The sequence below is a fragment of the Doryrhamphus excisus genome, linkage group LG15 (genome assembly GCF_037039965.1).
Source record: "Doryrhamphus excisus strain RoL-2023G ecotype Guam linkage group LG15, RoL_Dexc_Guam_v1.1, whole genome shotgun sequence".
In the NCBI taxonomy this organism is placed as follows: domain Eukaryota; kingdom Metazoa; phylum Chordata; class Actinopteri; order Syngnathiformes; family Syngnathidae; genus Doryrhamphus; species Doryrhamphus excisus.
In genome coordinates, this window is record NC_136371.1 from 1,524,834 (window position 1) to 1,541,800 (window position 16,967).

At 43.3% G+C, this 16,967-nt stretch overlaps 4 protein-coding genes across 5 annotated transcripts in view; 2 read left to right on the top strand and 2 right to left on the bottom strand.

The window, feature by feature from the left end:
* LOC131104468 (receptor-type tyrosine-protein phosphatase V-like) overlaps positions 1-11,825 on the top strand; it is a 90,490-nt gene extending 78,665 nt beyond the window's left edge. Inside the window, exon 11 of the mRNA XM_078796962.1 lies at positions 11,780-11,825. The gene's annotated coding sequence lies outside the window, so the exon portion shown is untranslated. The remainder of the gene's footprint in view (positions 1-11,779) is intronic.
* rbsn (rabenosyn, RAB effector) lies at positions 55-5,107 on the bottom strand. The gene is made up of 11 exons (XM_078796957.1): positions 4,975-5,107; positions 4,420-4,649; positions 3,083-3,217; positions 2,904-3,004; positions 2,781-2,826; positions 2,541-2,702; positions 2,161-2,420; positions 1,996-2,066; positions 1,838-1,924; positions 1,660-1,762; positions 55-1,576 (listed from the first exon to the last, which is right to left on the bottom strand). Exons 2-11 carry the CDS (start codon positions 4,574-4,576, stop codon positions 317-319), a joined length of 2,382 nt encoding a protein of 793 aa, XP_078653083.1. The 5' UTR covers positions 4,577-4,649; positions 4,975-5,107; the 3' UTR covers positions 55-316.
* tmcc1a (transmembrane and coiled-coil domain family 1a) overlaps positions 1,497-16,967 on the top strand; it is a 62,611-nt gene continuing 47,140 nt past the window's right edge. Inside the window, exons 1-6 of the mRNA XM_078796958.1 lie at positions 1,497-2,381; positions 4,124-4,328; positions 4,427-4,625; positions 5,015-5,115; positions 7,124-7,325; positions 9,009-9,088. The gene's annotated coding sequence lies outside the window, so the exon portion shown is untranslated. The remainder of the gene's footprint in view (positions 2,382-4,123; positions 4,329-4,426; positions 4,626-5,014; positions 5,116-7,123; positions 7,326-9,008; positions 9,089-16,967) is intronic.
* On the bottom strand, positions 5,922-7,515 carry trh (thyrotropin-releasing hormone). 2 transcript variants are annotated; one of them, XM_058052642.2, is made up of 3 exons: positions 7,394-7,515; positions 7,090-7,301; positions 5,922-6,858 (listed from the first exon to the last, which is right to left on the bottom strand). In XM_058052642.2, the coding sequence occupies exons 2-3, from the start codon at positions 7,280-7,282 to the stop codon at positions 6,284-6,286; spliced, it is 768 nt and encodes a 255-aa protein (XP_057908625.2). In that variant the 5' UTR covers positions 7,283-7,301; positions 7,394-7,515; the 3' UTR covers positions 5,922-6,283. The 2 variants fall into 2 exon arrangements, with proteins under 2 accessions (XP_057908625.2, XP_057908623.2); XM_058052640.2 differs by having other exon boundaries at positions 7,090-7,320; positions 7,394-7,512.

Sequence of the window (16,967 nt, forward strand, 5' to 3'; positions counted from 1 at the left end):
GAGTAGTAGTCACATTTTGTGTAGTGTCTTAAGGGTCCCTACATATCAGTCTTGAGGAGACGGGGGAGTGTGTGAGTTAATGTCATGATTCCTATCATCCCTTTAGACTCGACCCTGAACTGGTTGCTAGTAATTCACAAGGCAACACACGATTCCGTTCCTTCAAACAGTCTTTTCCAAATATGATCACAATTGTGCAATATTGTGGCATTAAAAGTGGTTTGAAAACCCCGCAGAATGTGGACAGTGGTGAACCCATCTGTAGTGCTCCAAACGGGGCCTTTGCAAGGGGATTTGGGGTAAGGGGGGGGGCGTGTCACTGCTTGTTTCTCTTCTGTTCCTGCAGAGTGTGCTGTAGTTCTCTTAGGTTTTCCGACAACAGCTCCACTTCATCAAGCCGACCGCTGAGTTTGGCGTCAAAAATGTAAGCCCTGATGTTGTCGATCTGTTGCAGCAGCAGCTCTTCTTCTATCATGTCCACATCGGGTGGCACCTCATCATCATCATCATCACAGTCAAAGGGGTTGGTTGAGGTGGTCTTTGAATCCTCGGAGGCCTCAATGAAGGGGTTACCGCACTCTGTATCGTCTTCCTCAAAGGGGTTACCGGGAACGTGATCGGCCTGTGTGTCGTCGTCGTCGTCCTCATGAGCCTCGGCTTCATCAAAAGGGTTGTATTCTTTCTTTTCAATGGCCACTTCTCTGTGTTCCCTCTTTACGTCCTCACAGAAGGGATTGGACGGATCCTCCTCAATTGGAGTTGAGTCCTCTTCATCAAACGGGTTCCGGGAGGTGCTGTTCTGGTCGTCTCCACTGGGGGGCGTTACCTGGCCGCCTAAGCTTCTCAGTCTCTGAGATTCCTCCTGGTTTGAAGCAGGGAATGCATTGATGGTGCTCTCATCTTTGGGTGTTAAATCCTCTTCTCTTAAGCCTGCTTGCAAGCTATCACTGGGACTGATATTCAAAGTTCTCTCCCAGGTGAAGGCTGGCTGAATGGGGACCACAATGGGACCCCTGTGATCCATCTCTTCCTTCCCCCAAGCCCCCAGACGGCTCAGCTCATCCTGCTGCAAGGTCTCCTCGTCGGCCAGCTTCTGAGAGAGAGCAATGGCGAGGCTGGTCTGCTGCTGGTCATATTCATCCTGCAGCTGACGCAGGTTCTCTTCCAGCATGGCCACCTCGTCTGTTCTCTGGGCTTGACGTGCCTGCCGAAGGAACGACTGAATGTTGTCGATCTGCTGCAGGAGGGGGTCCTCGAGCTCGCTGCGTGTATTTCCAGACTCGGAAGAGGGTAACCAGCCTCCGGCTTTGGTCATGAGAGGTGCTCTGGTCACTTGAAGTTCTCCGTTGGTGCTGGACAGATGGTTCTTTTCAGACTCCTGCCTCCTCTTCAGGGCCTCCTGAACTGTCTGTGAGCCAAGAAAATAGAAACACAAGTAGCATCGCCAGTAAAATGTCCGACAAAAAGTGGGTGATTTCCATCTCACCAGTTTCTTCTCTTGCTCCTGTTTTCTCTTTTCTTTCAGCTCTTCGTATTTCTCTTTAGTCGGTAAGGACATGAGCCCCAAAAGCTTCTCCTATGAGGAAGATCAAATGAATGGTATTATTTGTATTAATGACACAAGGATTAATGGTTATTTTTCTGAGAGCTTGGCTTCACCTGGACAAATAGTGTGGCTGTGTAGCGCACCATCCTCTGCAACTGGAGCACCTTTGGATGTGGCTGTGGTTCGTCTTTAATTCCCAGAGTTAGAATCTTTTTACTGAGAAAAGAACACAGGGCCAGGGTGATGAACGGTCTTGAAGAGTTCCATTTTCAAGCTTGGACACATTTCTACCTTAGAGCATCAATCAGTTCGTAGTATTTCTGTACTTCCAGTCGAAGTCCACCTGCTGTGTCTAGACTGTATGTGGTCTCCCCAGCACTAAGAAAGAATGTCTTCAACATTAAAATATTGTCAGGAATTGCAACGTGATGAGCCTAAATGGATCTTACTTGAGAGACTCGGCAATTCTGATGTACTCCGGAGCCTTTTCATCCACCTTCTCCATGCACATCCTCAGCCTCTGACCGGAAGATAGGGATTCAACAGGAAAGATCAGGGTGACAGAAAAAAAATCAAAAATACTACATTCCTCATATTTTAATACAAAGACCGACCTCATAAAGTTTGACTATATCAGGCACAAATTCTTTCTCCTCCAATTTCTGCTGCCTCTTTAACAGCATGTCCATACAATGGTGACAGCAGCGAATCCTCTCGTCGTCCTTCTCTTCCAGCATGGAGGTGACGCTGCTCAGGCTGCTGATGCTGCCTCTCCTGGAGCCCATACCACTGCTGGTGCCTGTCGGGGGAGACTGGGAGTGACTGCGGCCCCCAGGTACACTCAGAGCCTCGTGTGTCCCACTGATGAGCCGTTCTGTAAGAAAGCCAATAAAAAGGAAAGTGCCACTTTATATTTTCATAATGACAACAATCTAATGAGATGCAGAAAAGTTATGTAGTTCAACACAAGTATTTTTTTTTAGTTAATACATACGAGCAAGAGGTAAGGGCACAAACTCCATGCACTTCCTGCACATGATGGAGCCACACAGACGACAGTGGTGTCTTCTGTTCCGAATGTTGAACTTGTTTCCACAGTCGGGGCAGAAAGGGACATCGGAGTCATTGACCCAGGACACAACTGACTTCTCAATGGCTGTAAAGGAAGACACCTTCAGCAATACTGAATTCGAAACGTGTATTTAGAGTACACAAACTTGCTACTTTCACAAACCTCTGATTTTTGCCGTGTCTGTGTTGGTTCTATCGAAGGATGTTAGCTGAAAGGACATGTTTTTCTTTGAGCGAATTGGAATACCAGTGGTGGGAAAAGTATGTTCTGAGGATGCAAGCGCACCTTTTCCAGTCTGATGATCAGCTTGTTGACCTCGATGACGTAATGATCTATCCTGGCAGCACGTTGTTTCCTAAAAAGGTCCAGGTGACTTCTTGTTGCTCCTGCAAAAGAAGGGCATATTTATCGACAATCACGAGACACGTGTATTCTCATTTTTTTTGTGAGTTCGACAGTCTCACCAAGCTCCTGAGGCTCCCACATGTATGGGTCCACTCCACCATAATAGAATGACTCGTAACTACTTGCATCTTGTCTGTCATCTCCATCCCTCTTCAGTAGCTTGTCTTTGGCTTTAATTGCCTTCTGGACCAAACCTATAAAAACACAGATATTTATGATTTATTAAAATATTGACCCCACTATATAAGCTTAATAATGTCTTCGGAAGGTTTGAAGCTCTGAACAACAACCCTGTGAGGAAAGCTACCCCTCTGCCCCAATAAACAGGCACTCGGGCCGGATACCACTGCAGTGCGGACCGTCCTGAGGAAGGTCAACACGGAGAAAGCTGCAAGCTCTGACAACATTCCAGGACGGCTGATCAAGGAATGTGCAGACCAGCTGGCCCACATGCTCAGAGACATCTTGACACCCAACACCTCATTGACCCAGGCTGTCGTTCTACCGTGTTTCAAGTCAAGAAACCATCCATCACATGTCGAAATGACTTTTGCGCCATTGCACTCACATTAAGGACCACATCACCTCCATACTCCCCCACGTCATTCGACCTGGTTTGCAAATTGGAGCCCCTGGGCCTCAAGACCTCCCTGTGCAACTGGACTTCCTCACCGTCTGTCCGAGTAGGTAACAACACATCCTGAACACCGGCTCCCCCCATGGATGTGTTCTGAGCCCCCTGTTAAGCCCCGGGTACAGCAGCAACCACATCCTGCCAACAGTTGTGGGGGTCATTCAGGACAACAATAAACTGGCTCACAGGGAGGAAGTGCAACATCTTGTGGACTGGTGCCAGGTGAACAACCTGGTTCTGTATGTCGACAAAAACAAGGAGATCATAGTTGACTTCAGGAGATCCAGACCCAGCCACAGTCCCCTCCGCATCAACGACACAGCTGTAGAAGTCGTGAGCACAACCAAGGGTGCATATCACAGACAACCTCGGCTGATCGCTCCACACCTCCTCCTTGTTGAATAAGCATTTTCTGATGAGAAGAGCCTCCCTCCCCATCCTGTCCTGTCCTAACCACCTTCTACAGAGGGACCATCGAGAGCTTGATCACCAGCTGCATCTCCGTCTGGTTTGGGAGCTGCAGTGAGTGGTGAGGACAGCGGAGATCATCGGGACCCCGCACCCAACCACCCATCCAGGACATGGCAGACAGCCGCTGCATATCCAGAGCGCACCGGATCATCTCTGACCCCATTCACCCCCAGCATGGACTGTAAGACCATCTATCTCAGGTCTATAAATTATAATTAGTACATATGATCTGTTGCCCCGACACAATAATATCATATTCAAACTATAACCACCAGCACAGTAAAGACCTACTTTTCAGTTGTCCTCGAACGTGGCCGTCATCCCCAGAATGCTCCTCTTCATAGTGGCCTTGGAGCTGGTAGAAAGACTGCAGGTCCTTCAGGCACAGCGGGCAAAGGAAGCCCTCCTTCACCTCACCTGTGGCCTCAAATGGGTAACTCGAAGCCATGATGGCGGAGGCCAGTGTTGTCTACTCCTTGTGCCACAGGAAGTGCAAGGTATGCCATGATAGATCCATCACACTGGAAACCAACGATACAAGCGCAAATGAAGCAACTAGTCATTGACACTTGCTTACGATCGGTAATGTAAGGGTCAGATAAAACTACGTCAGATATTTCTTTCACACACTGCAAGCGACAATTTACTGATTAAATATTATACGCATATCAAGAAACCGCAGTTGTGTTGGAGAAAACGTAGTTAACATGTTGGCAGTAACGTTAGCTTAAAATGCTAACGAGGAGTCTTGCTATCTCTCGCTGTCACCGCAGCAAATAAACAGCACCGTCCCCTCGCAGCAATATTTAAACTGACGAATAATCGCAATGTGCTGTTTATACTTACATATACACGATTCAATAACAGTTTGGCTTCTGTTTGACAGCTCAACATCAGTGGCAGCGAACCTTGGTCATGTGACACTGGCGGTGGTAGTACGGAAAGCAATGAGGAACAAACCCACCCGAACTCGTAAATAAAATACCGGTAAGTTTTTAATACTTTTATCATTTAACATTTATCAGGACTGACTCTTGGATGAGAGCTTTCTGCCCTCAGCCAGGAAACTGAATGGGTCGTAGTTGGGTCCGCCATCTTGGCATATTGACCCAAAACATGTGACGTAGGGAGAGGTTCATGGCTGGTGTTTTTCAGATTGTGTTCTTACCTTTTTTATGTGTATAATATATACAGTGTAAGTACATTGTATATTGCAATAGATCTGTATGTAAATCTAGCTCTAATGATGGCTTTTTTACTCTGTGAAAACACAGCTGACAAGCCTTCCAGCAATTGATGTTGGTAAAATAAATCTACCATAAAAGTAGGTCCTGTTCATGTCTTTGTAAGTGGCTAAACTTGATTTTAAAGGACAACATTTAATACAACATACTATGCCCACTGCATTACTGCTTTATGGGAAGCTGTGTTGCATCTCTGCAGTTCCTGGTTCTGGGTTTGATGGCTATATTGTACATCAGTGATCCAATAATCTAATTAAAACAAGCCAGAAATTGTCCTTTCCATTGGGGTGGCCAATGTGAGACCATCACTCACATTTAGGGGTGGCCGGAGAGTGACCAAGGGTGGCCACGGCCACCATGTAGCATGGAATGACTCCCACAAAAAACAGAGGCTGTTTTTTCACCTGCTATAATTGACTCCGATCAACAGTTATAGTCATACGCTTCATGAATTTGAATTTTTATTGTTTTGTCTGCACTTGCTGCCTTCCACCTTTAGGAAAAATGTAGTCAAAGAAGTTAAAAATAAACTTGGACAAACTATATTTGCATTGTATTTATTAGCATTTACATTTCTAAATAGAAAGTAAATAAAATAACAAACTTGTTCAATTTCTCAATGCATCCATTCCGACAGGGATGCCTCACAGAGACACGCCTTGTCAGCATCATTGTGGCCCAATGAACAAAAAAAATATGACGAATCAGTCAATAATTATGATAATTCCTTATGAATCATCCACCCAACACTCACTCTTTAATTTACATTCCTACAAGTATTACATTCTTCCACAAGTTCTCCAAAAACGGGATTTAACACAAAAGGAAACGCGGCTAACGTTGTTTACATTCTAAGTTACATAGACATTTATATGAGTTTTAAAATTCCGCAGCATCTGAATCTAAGGACTCTACTCTCCGTCCACGAAATCCTCCCCGGGTGCAAACCTTTTTCCCGGGTGTTGTCTCTTCTCCTCGGTGTGCTTCACGCTCATGTTGTCTAAAAAATCGAGAAGCAGATTCGTCTTGGCGCATCTCATAGGGTCCAAAACGCCTTCACACGGACTCACGGTGGCAAAATCTGGATCCGAATGATCCCAAAACCGTTTCCCGGGGTGCTGACGCTTGTCCGACTCTGTGAGGTACTCCTCTTCTTCCCCTTCTTCTTCCTGCCGCTTACCGGGGTGCTGGCGCCGGCTGCGTAACGCCGAGTTGCGCTTGCCTGGGTGCTGCCGCTTGGAAAGTTCACCCAGGACGATGATGGGGGCGCCAGAAAGGTGTCCGCTTGTCGAGCGCCTCCCCGGGTGTTGCCTTTTTTGCAGCTCCACCAGGGAGCGCATGTCTTCGTCGCGTTTGCCCGGGTGTTGTCTCCTTTCCACGCTCAAGTAGTCTTCATCACCGTCATCTTCCTTGTCCAAATGCTCGCTGTACCTCTTGCCTGGATGCTGCCGCTTTGTTACCCATTCTGGTTGAGAAGAAAGTCCCTCTGCAAGGGGGGAGAAGAAGGAGGGGGGGAGGGTACGATACGTTAGTCTGTTTCAAGGGCTGTAAAAAGTTGAAATATGTCGTGCGTAATTTCCCATTTAACCACAACCGATTCTTTGTATACGTTTTAAAATACCATGCAATCACATGAATTATTAACTGTGTATCTTTTCAAAAATATTTCTTTGTAAAACTAATTTTATTCAGTTTTCCCGGGTTAGGATTTGCTCACCATATCCGTCTTCTTCTCCCTGCATCTTTTGCAGGATGGAGCGCAGTAGAAGGCTCTCTGCTCCATGGTGAAGCAAATCGTCCACAGTCCTCTGGTCCGGCTCCTCCTCAGCAGATATGCTCTGTCCTCTACAAACCATCTTCAAGTTGCAAACCAGGACAGAAGCCAGGATGAAAAGACATGTGGACTTCATGGCGGGACACTGGCGTAGCCTGCGGGAGACATCGAAAACTGAGGCAAGTCAAAATGTCTCTCTGGAAAGATGATCAAATGTAGTTTTATATGTTGAGAAAGCAAAGCTCACCTCTTAGGTCCTAGATGCTCCTCTTGTAGTGGATGGTGGTGAGCATACGTCTCGTGGATGGTGATGTCGGGGACGGTGGTGGTCACTGACTGACCTGTAAGGCCAACGTTGTATGTGTGCACAACATCGCCTCTCGTCTTTTATATTTGCTGCTCTCTGTCGTCACGCTTGCGCCGGAGTCCTCTTTCAGGATCCCTCATCCCCATTGATGTCATTGAATGGTGCGCAGACGGTAATCCTATGAGGGCAAATGTGTCATTTGAGAACCAAATCAGTCATACTGAGGCAAAAAAACAAGGTTATCATATCTCGTTAAGTCAGTCCTAAACATTTAGGTAGTTTTACTAAATGTTGAATATGAATTGATTGGCACTTATTAAATTTGTTTTTAATTTATACTCAACCAATTATTGGGATACTTTATGCCAGGGGTCTCAAACTCAATTTACCTGGGGGCCACTGGAGCTAGGGTCTGGGCAAGGCTGGGCCGCATCAGGTTTTCCAAAAAAAAAAAACAAAAACGCATTTATTAAAAACAGAAAAATATACAAACTTTTTCAGTGCTTTGGTTCCGATTTTCTACAATAAAAGCTCTGATAAAACATTCCACTGTTCTCAAATATCTTACTTTTTATTTTTCTGCACAAAATAAGATGAAAAATAAATAAACAAATCAAGAATAAAGAAAATCCATCAATCAGTAATAAATAAATATAATAATAATAATAATAAAACAGCAAATAATAAAAACTTAAGAAAGCACATATAGTTGGTGGGTAGACAAATTATTTTTTTCAGATTAAAATGAACAAAGCATTATTAGAGCCCTGTAGACATGACAAAACACGACTATAGTCACATTTATACTCTTTTTATTTACAACATATTGCGCAACTGCAGGGTCTTGAGACACATGCTAACTCGCAAACTAGAGAGCTAGCGACCTAAACGGTAGCCTTCAAGTTATTTCCTTTCAACTTAAATAGCCAAAAACGTACCACTTCCACACGGATAGGGAGGATAACTATTAACAGTTATTTAACCTTTAACATGAACATTAATCAAACGTAATAATTTTTTCTGGGTACATGATACCATACAGCATCCGTATCAAACTTGCGCGGGCCGCACTAACATTAAACTTTCATATCAAGGCGGGGGCCTCAAACTAGTGTCCTGCGGGCCACAGTTGGCCCGCGGGCCGCATGTTTGAGACTCATAATCCATTTATCCTCATTAGAGTCGCAGGTATGCTAGAGCCTATCCCAGCTGTATTCGGGCAAGAGGCGGGGTACACAGGGCACATATAGACAAACAACCATTCACACTCACATTCATACCTATGGACAATTTGGAGTCGCCAATTAACCTAGCATGTTTTTGGAATGTGGGAGGAAACCGGAGTAAACCCACGCACGCATGAGCAGAGAATCGAACTCAGGTCTTCCCTATCGCCTGACTGTGTGGCTGTGCGGCCCTATTCTCATTCTCATAATCCATCCATCCATTTTTTGTAGCGTTGGTTTTATTGATAGCCTGTAGACCCCTCTCCATATTAATTAACGACTTACATACTGTTCTTTAATACTGACCACACGTGTTTGTTTCTGTACAGAATAAAGAGAGAGCCCCACTGAGCACACTTGAACACAAATGGAGACAGGACAGAGTGTTCTACTTCCCATCTTGGCACAGGTCAGAGGTGAACCCGTATCTACAGTCAGCACGACATTTACTCGAGTGATCCCTTGAGAGCGGTGATCTTATTACTACTGTAAGCGTGGTGCATAATGGTATGCACGCGGTAAGGTACATGTCCCATACGATGTTATTCATATTGATGACATTAACTGTTGAATTGCCGGGATTGCTTGCAGAAAGTAACCCACTGATGTTGAGTCGAAACAAGTCAGAAACAATGTGATAGTAAGGATGTGGAATCGCATCCCCGCACCAGTGAAGTGCTGCGTTAACATCCGCTGTGAACTGACTGCCTAATACTGTAATGTCACGCTTTCGATGTGCTGTCACGTCCAATACTTCAAGCCAGTCTGGACTCCCACTGTGTCAAACACGGAAGAAATGTTTTACTGAGTTTTATTTGATATGGATCATTCCCCCTTCAGATGACACACCCTGATCAAAATCTTAAAACCAGGTGAACAATTGCTAGAATATACGTCAGTGAGGTTTTAAGTAGAGCTACAATATCGATGTTAGAAGGGGGAGGGAGACAAAAACATTTCAAATTTGTGATTTAAAAGGAGGTCGGCGGTCACAAAAGACCCCACAACAACATCCAGAAAACTGCAGGCCTTGCTTGCCTCAGTTAAGGTCAGTTTTCATGACTCCACCATAAGAAAGACATGGGGCAAAAATAGCCAAGATGAAAACCACATTAAGGCTGGTCTCAATTTTACCAGAAAACATCTTGATATGTGATGTGAAGTACTAATGTGGTCTGACAAGATATTTAAAAAAAAAGAACATCATACCGACAGTAAAATATGGTGGTGGTAGTGTGATGGTCTGAAATGATTATAAACTGAAATTAGCACAAATAAGACAAGACGTGTATTTATATTATGTCGGAACGGTGGCAGTGGAAGTTCAGCAAAGAGGAGTTCAATGTTGAACTCTAGAACCTGAAAGTTGCTCCACTCGGTGATGAACAGAAGTGATGTCGATGGTGACAGCAGAGTGTGTAAGAAGCAGACAAACAGACAGCAGGTAGACAGAGCAGACAACAAAGTGACAGAAAAGCCACATGGTCCATCGTGACACGGACCTGGCAGGATCACTGAAGTAGGGAATGAATGGCAGCTTACAAGGTCCGCTGCTTCAGATGGCTTGAGTGTCTTTGTCCAGAACCGAAGGGGGAAAAGTTGTTGTCTTAAAGAAGATGGATATGATGAAACCTTTGTTTCATGCAATCATGCTTGCTGTGTATACTGTATGTGGTTTTGGGGTGAAGTACCACAGAACATAATATCAGTACATTTCATAATTATGCGGACGAGTTGTTAGCATGTTGGCCACACAGTCAGGAGATTCGGAAAACCCGACTTCGAATCTCTGTGTGGAGTTTACATGTTCTCCCCGTGTGTGGTGGCGTTTTCTCCGGGTATATTATATTGTATATGTATGGACAGGCTGCACGGCGGTCGAGTGGTTAACGCCTCGGCCACACAGCAAGGAGACCCGAGTTGGATTCCACCCTCTGCCATCTTTGTGTGTAGTTTGCATGTTGTTTTCTCCGGGTACTCCGGTTTCCTCCCACATTCCAAAAACATGCTAGGTTAATTAGCAACTCCAAATTGTCCATAGGTATGAATGTGAGTGTTTTTCAAACTTTATTAGAGCCCTCTTGATATGAACTAACACCCCTACAGGCATCTTTACTCATATTACTCAATAACATAACATAACATAACTAGATTGGGTTGGGCTGCACGGCAGGTGAGTGGTTAGCGCGCAGACCTCACAGCTAGGAGACCTGAGTTCAATTCCACCCTCGGCCATCGCCGTGTGGAGTTTGCATGTTCTCCCCGTGCATGCGTGGGTTTTCTCCGGGTACTCCGGTTTCCTCCCACATTCCAAAAACATGCTAGGTTAATTGGCCACTCCAAATTGTCCATAGGTATGAATGTGAGTGTGAATGGTTGTTTGTCTATATGTGCCCTGTGATTGGCTGTTTTTTTTTACAGTTAAAAGACTTTCTACAAATCCAAATAATCTAAAAAATAAAAATAAAAATAAAAATAAAAATAAAAATAAAAATAAAAATAAAAATAAAAATAAAAATAAAAATAAAAATAAAAATAAAAATAAAAATAAAAATAAAAATAAAAATAAAAATAAAAATAATCACATAATTCTCCATTTGTCGTACCTCAAAATTGTTGGCAGTCAAAGTCATTCCACTCCCCCCTCAGTAAAATGGGATTTTGCATTGTTTATCATTAGACATCTGTGTCTTTAGTTGTGTGTCTGCTGCACGGAGAATCCTATTATTTCTCAATAACCTGCCAGGTGCTGTGTGTTCCTTCACCCGGAGACCTGATTAAGAGCGCTACGCCTCACTGATCATCGTCCGCTTGCACACATGCCATCGCGGTTCTCCGTGATCCTTCAATATCACGGCTGCTTGCAATGACACAAGTCAGGTTGTGACTTGATTTAGGAAGAGGCTCTATAAAGATTTTACAACACAGTCCACAAATAACATGCAACATGCCAAATGTGGCCCGCAGGACACTAGTTTGAGGCCCCCGCCTTGATATGAAAGTTTAATGTCAGTGCGGCCCGCGCAAGTTTGATATGGATGCTGTATGGTATCATGTACCCAGAAAAAATTATTACTTTTGATTCATGTTCATGTTAAAGGTTAAATAACTGTTAATAGTTATCCTCCCTATCCGTGTGGAAGTGGTAAGTTTTTGGCTATTTAAGTTGAAAGGAAATAACTTGAAGGCTACCGTTTAGGTCGCTAGCTCTCTAGTTTGCGAGTTAGCATGTGTCTCAAGACCCTGCAGTTGCGCAATATGTTGTAAATAAAAAGAGTATAAATGTGACTATAGTCGTGTTTTGTCATGTCTACAGGGCTCTAATAATGCTTTGTTCATTTTAATCTGAAAAAATAATTTGTCTACCCACCAACTATATGTGCTTTCTTAAGTTTTTATTATTTGTCGATTTATTAATATTATTTTATTTATTTATTACTGATTGATAGATTTGTTTATTTATTTTTCATCTTATTTTGTGCAGAAAAATAAAAGTTAAGATATTTGAGAACAGTGGAATGTTTTATCAGAGCTTTTATTGTAGAAAATCGGAACCAAAGCACTGAAAAAGTTTGTATATTTTTCTGTTTTTAATAAATGCGTTTTTTTTGGGGGGAAAACTTGATGCGGCCCAGCCTTGCCCAGACCCTAGCTCCAGTGGCCCCCAGGTAAATTGAGTTTGAGACCCCTGCACTATACTGTTTAAATTGTACACTTAATAATAATACATGTTTTATTCAGACCACAATTTTACGGATTATACAGTGAAGAAAATAAGTATTTGAACACCCTGCTATTTTGCTATTTCTCCCACTTAGAAATCATGGAGGGGTCTGAAATTTTCATCGTAGGTGCATGTCCACTGTGAGAGAGATAAACTAAAAAGAAAAATCCAGAAATCACAATGCATGATTTTTTAACAATTTATTTGTGTGATACAGCTGCAAATAAGTATTTGAACACCTGTGTATCATCTAGAATTCTGACCCTGAAAGACCTGTTAGTCTGCCCATTAGAAGTCCACCTGCACTCCATGTATCATCCTGAATCAGATGCACCTGTTTGAGGTCGTTAGCTGCATAAAGACACCTGTCCACCCCATACAATCAGTAAGACTTTAACTTGTAACATGGCGAAGACCAAAGAGCTGTCCAAAGACACCAGAGACAAAATTGTACACCTCCACAAGGCTGGAAAGGGCTACGGAGCAATTACCAAGCAGCTTGGTGAAAAAAGGTCCACTGTTGGAGCTATCATTAGAAAATGGAAGAAGCTAAACATGACGGTCAATCTCAATCGGAGTGGAGCCCCATGCAAGATATCACCTCGTGGGGTCTCAATGATTCTAAGAAAGGTGAGGAATCAGCCCAGAACTACACGACAGGACTTGGTCAATGACCTGAAAAGAGCTGGGACCACCGTTTCCAAGGTTACTGTAGGTAATACACTAAGACGTCATGATGTGAAATCATGCATGGCACGAAAGGTTCCCCTGCTTAAACCAGCACATGTCAAGGCCCGTCTTAAGTTTGCATATGACCATTTGGATGATACAGAGGAGTCATGGGAGAAAGTTTTATGGTCAGATGAGACCAAAATAGAACTTTTTGGTCATAATTCCAATAAGCGTGTTTGGAGGAAGAAGAATGAAGAGTACAATCCGAAGAACACCATCCCTACTGTGAAGCATGGGGGTGGTAGCATCATGCTTTGGGGGTGTTTTTCTGCACATGGGACAGGACGAGTGCACTGCATTAAAGAGAGGATGACTGGGGCCGTGTATTGTGAGATTTTGGGGAACAACCTCCTTCCCTCTGTCAGAGCATTGAAGATGGGTCGTGGCTGGGTCTTCCAACACGACAACGACCCGAAGCACACAGCCAGGAAAACCAAGGAGTGGCTCCGTAAGAAGCATATCAAGGTTCTAGCATGGCCCAGCCAGTCTCCAGACCTGAACCCAATCGAAAATCTTTGGAGGGAGCTCAAACTCCGTGTTTCTCAGCGACAGCCCAGAAACCTGACTGATCTAGAGAAGATCTGTGTGGAGGAGTGGGCCAAGATCCCTCCTGCAGTGTGTGCAAACCTGGTGAAAAACTACAGGAAACGTTTGACCTCTGTAATAGCAAACAAAGGCTACTGTACCAAATATTAACATTCATTTTCTCAGGTGTTCAAATACTTATTTGCAGCTGTATCACACAAATAAATTGTTAAAAAATCATGCATTGTGATTTCTGGATTTTTCTTTTTAGTTTATCTCTCTCACAGTGGACATGCACCTACGATGAAAATTTCAGACCCCTCCATGATTTCTAAGTGGGAGAAATAGCAAAATAGCAGGGTGTTCAAATACTTATTTTCTTCACTGTATCTCTCAGAGGTTCCACCCAAGTTCTCTTTAAATGTACAGTTGTTTACTTCTTTTCTTTGGTGCATTGATTTATGTCTTGCTCACTTTGAGGCAAACCATCTTCAGACACACCAGTTTGAACTCGTCCGTGTAGCTTTTTTCAGCTCTCGGTCTGAGGTAAACATCAGGGGTCCATGCCAAAGATTGCTTGATTGTGTCTTTTTATAGCGGACTGTTCGATTGACGGGCTTGATGAGCCTAACAAGACATACTTGTTCCACTCCGCACACCCCCCACCAGGAATATGTGAAAGCCACCACTCACGGGAGGACAAAGCTGTCTCTAACTAGCATGTTTAGTTCGTGATAAAGAATAAAAAAGACATTTCTAAAACGGAAGTTAATACGAATAAAGGGAAACTTTTTGCTGTGTCAGGATGGGAAAGACCACGTGGACTGTCAATCATTACATTGTCCCTGGGTGCACCAGATGGTGGTCCTCGCTATTGACCTTTTCCCAGGAGAAGGGAGCGGGGTCAGACTATCCGCTCGGTGGGTTGAGGTCAAGCCGTCGGTAGAAACCAAGATGCACCTGTATCGGTGCTAATAGCATTCCTTCCATTAAGTAGGATTCAATCCGTTTCCTCATAACCATTGTTCTCTTGCTTCGACTTTCTTAATAAGGTTGTCTTCCGTCCTCCGCAGCCATCGGCATTCTATCTGAATTTGGGCTGTATTGTATCACGGTAACATCCCATGAATCAGCGCTCTCCTGGGATGACAAAACAGTCGTTTACAGTAAAGAGCAGCCCTGACAGGCTCATTCATCCCACCAATCTAATTGTCCACAAGCAGGAATGAAGATGTAAAGTGTCTCTGTGCTGTTTGGGGAGTCTTTAAAGGTCAGGGTATAACTGTTATTTGAAAATCAGGGACTAAACTCTTGTTTTTAAAAAAATCCACAGAATTGAACAGCCCTCTAAGTGAGACGGATGAAGAAACAGAATCTTCCGTCCTTAAAGTAAATCAATTACTCCTAAGTTTAAATATTTAAAGTATGTCGTTTGGTGACTGCAGGGATGCCGTGAAGGAACAAAAATGTGTACAATTAAATTTATTTTTACTCTGCAGCTTTCGATTGTTATAACGAAGCAGATGGTTACCTAATATTTCTTGAAACCAAACACCGGGCCTCATACAGTAATGGTAATGAATGCTAATGGTGCCATGCATGGATACAGCTTCTGTCTCTTGCATGTCTCCCAACACCTTTTGTTAGGACAATTAGCATTTTAGCGTAAAGCCTTGTTGCTTTTTAACCTAATTTATTAGGAAACTACAGCGCAGCTTACGGTGCATTGAACATAATTCTGCAATCTCTGGAACTCAGCCAGAACGACCATCGATTTCTCAGTCACCTCCCTTACCTTCAGCCATTACTCAATGGAAAATTCAGAATGAAATGAATGAAAAAAAAAAATACAGAAAAGACATTACAAGGTGATTATAGACAGATACAATGGCCAATACAGATTCAAAGAGAAAAGTAATTAAAAAGAAAAAAGTTAAATAACTTGCAGATAACCATTAAAAAGGACTTGTTTTTAGCTCCTCATTGTTTTGATGATTCTTTGGTCACCTTAATCTTCAAATTTGTCACAAACTGGCGTGTACAGTATTTGGAACGCAAGATGCAGAGAAGTACACAAAAAATAGTGGAAAAAAAGTGTGCTACAAACATGACCTCCATAGAGACAAAAATAATACAAAATTACGAAATAATACAAAAGTCCAAACAATCTGGCACTGAGCAGGTGCCGTCAACCATCCTAAAGGGGACCTAATATGCTTTTTCCACTGTTCTGACCTATAAATGTAGTTAAAATGTTATATTCTCGTGTTAAACGATGCCAAAGTTTCAGAAAAAGAGCCCTGAAAGACTTTTGGGATGTCTCAAAACGCTTGGTTCCAGAAGGCGTGGTAAAACTGCCCCTTTGTGATGTCACAGAGGGGGTGACTTCCTTATATGGGCATGGCTATAAGTCAGATAAGCTCTCTTCTCTCCCCTAATCGCTGCTCCGCTGTTTACTTGCGGGCAATGGCTCGTATGGGAAAGCCACATTTGTTTACAATTCCTAAAGACGCCACCATCAGGCACAAGTGGTTGGAGTTCTTGATTCTGGACACACTGGGTTGTTTTGTGAGGGCCAGTATGCAGCTGGACTAGCCGACAAACTTGCTGAAGCCCTACGCCTTTCCGATGTGATTTGGTTGTATGGAAGAGTCAGAGGGCACTTTCCTGTGTAGCATTATAGAGTGTGCATACACAAAACGGGGTTGCTAATAGTGGATATAAATCCCCGGTCTCAACCCACTGTACTTTCAAGTGTTGGTAAAATTTGGGGTTGAGTCACCGACCAGTTATGAAACCATAACTCTCATGCTCTCTGAACACCGTCATATCGTTTTTAGTATGACAAAACCCCCGAGGATTCTGTGATCCTGGGGTTTCCTTGGCTCAGTCAGCACAACCCAAGTTAACTGGACAAGCGGGGTTAAGAAAGGCTTTTCTAAATGTCTTTCAAATATCAAATATTGTCAAATATTTGTAAAATATTATAAGAATGACCACCAGATACGCAAATGATTTTATATAATATTATAACATTGTTAAGTAGGACTGATATTCACCAGCTATGTCCAGCAACCACTAAAACAACCCCATTGTGACCACCCTCCTGGGACGTATCAAATACATAAATAGGGAGACTCCACACTTAAAATGAAGAAATAGATAGATAGATTCTAGGTGAAACATCTCCAACAAACAAGTTCCAGTTGCCTCAATTCAAATGTTGTGGTTACCCGGATGACTGAGAATCTACACAGGTATTCAGTCCTGTTAAGTTCAAAACACACAAAAATGTGACACTAAAAAT

Excerpts from the sequence above, each read along its gene's own strand:
- rbsn (XM_078796957.1), bottom strand. The coding sequence starts at position 4,576 with ATGGCTTCGAGTTACCCATTTGAGGCCACAGGTGAGGTGAAGGAGGGC. Across the intron at positions 3,218-4,419 it reads CGTTCGAGGACAACTGAAAA|GTTTGGTCCAGAAGGCAATT; the intron begins GTAGGTCTTTAC and ends GTGTTTTTATAG. Across the intron at positions 1,925-1,995 it reads AGAATTGCCGAGTCTCTCAA|TGCTGGGGAGACCACATACA; the intron begins GTAAGATCCATT and ends ATTCTTTCTTAG.
- trh (XM_058052642.2), bottom strand. The coding sequence starts at position 7,282 with ATGAAGTCCACATGTCTTTTCATCCTGGCTTCTGTCCTGGTTTGCAAC. Across the intron at positions 6,859-7,089 it reads GGGAGAAGAAGACGGATATG|AGGGACTTTCTTCTCAACCA; the intron begins GTGAGCAAATCC and ends CCCCCCTTGCAG.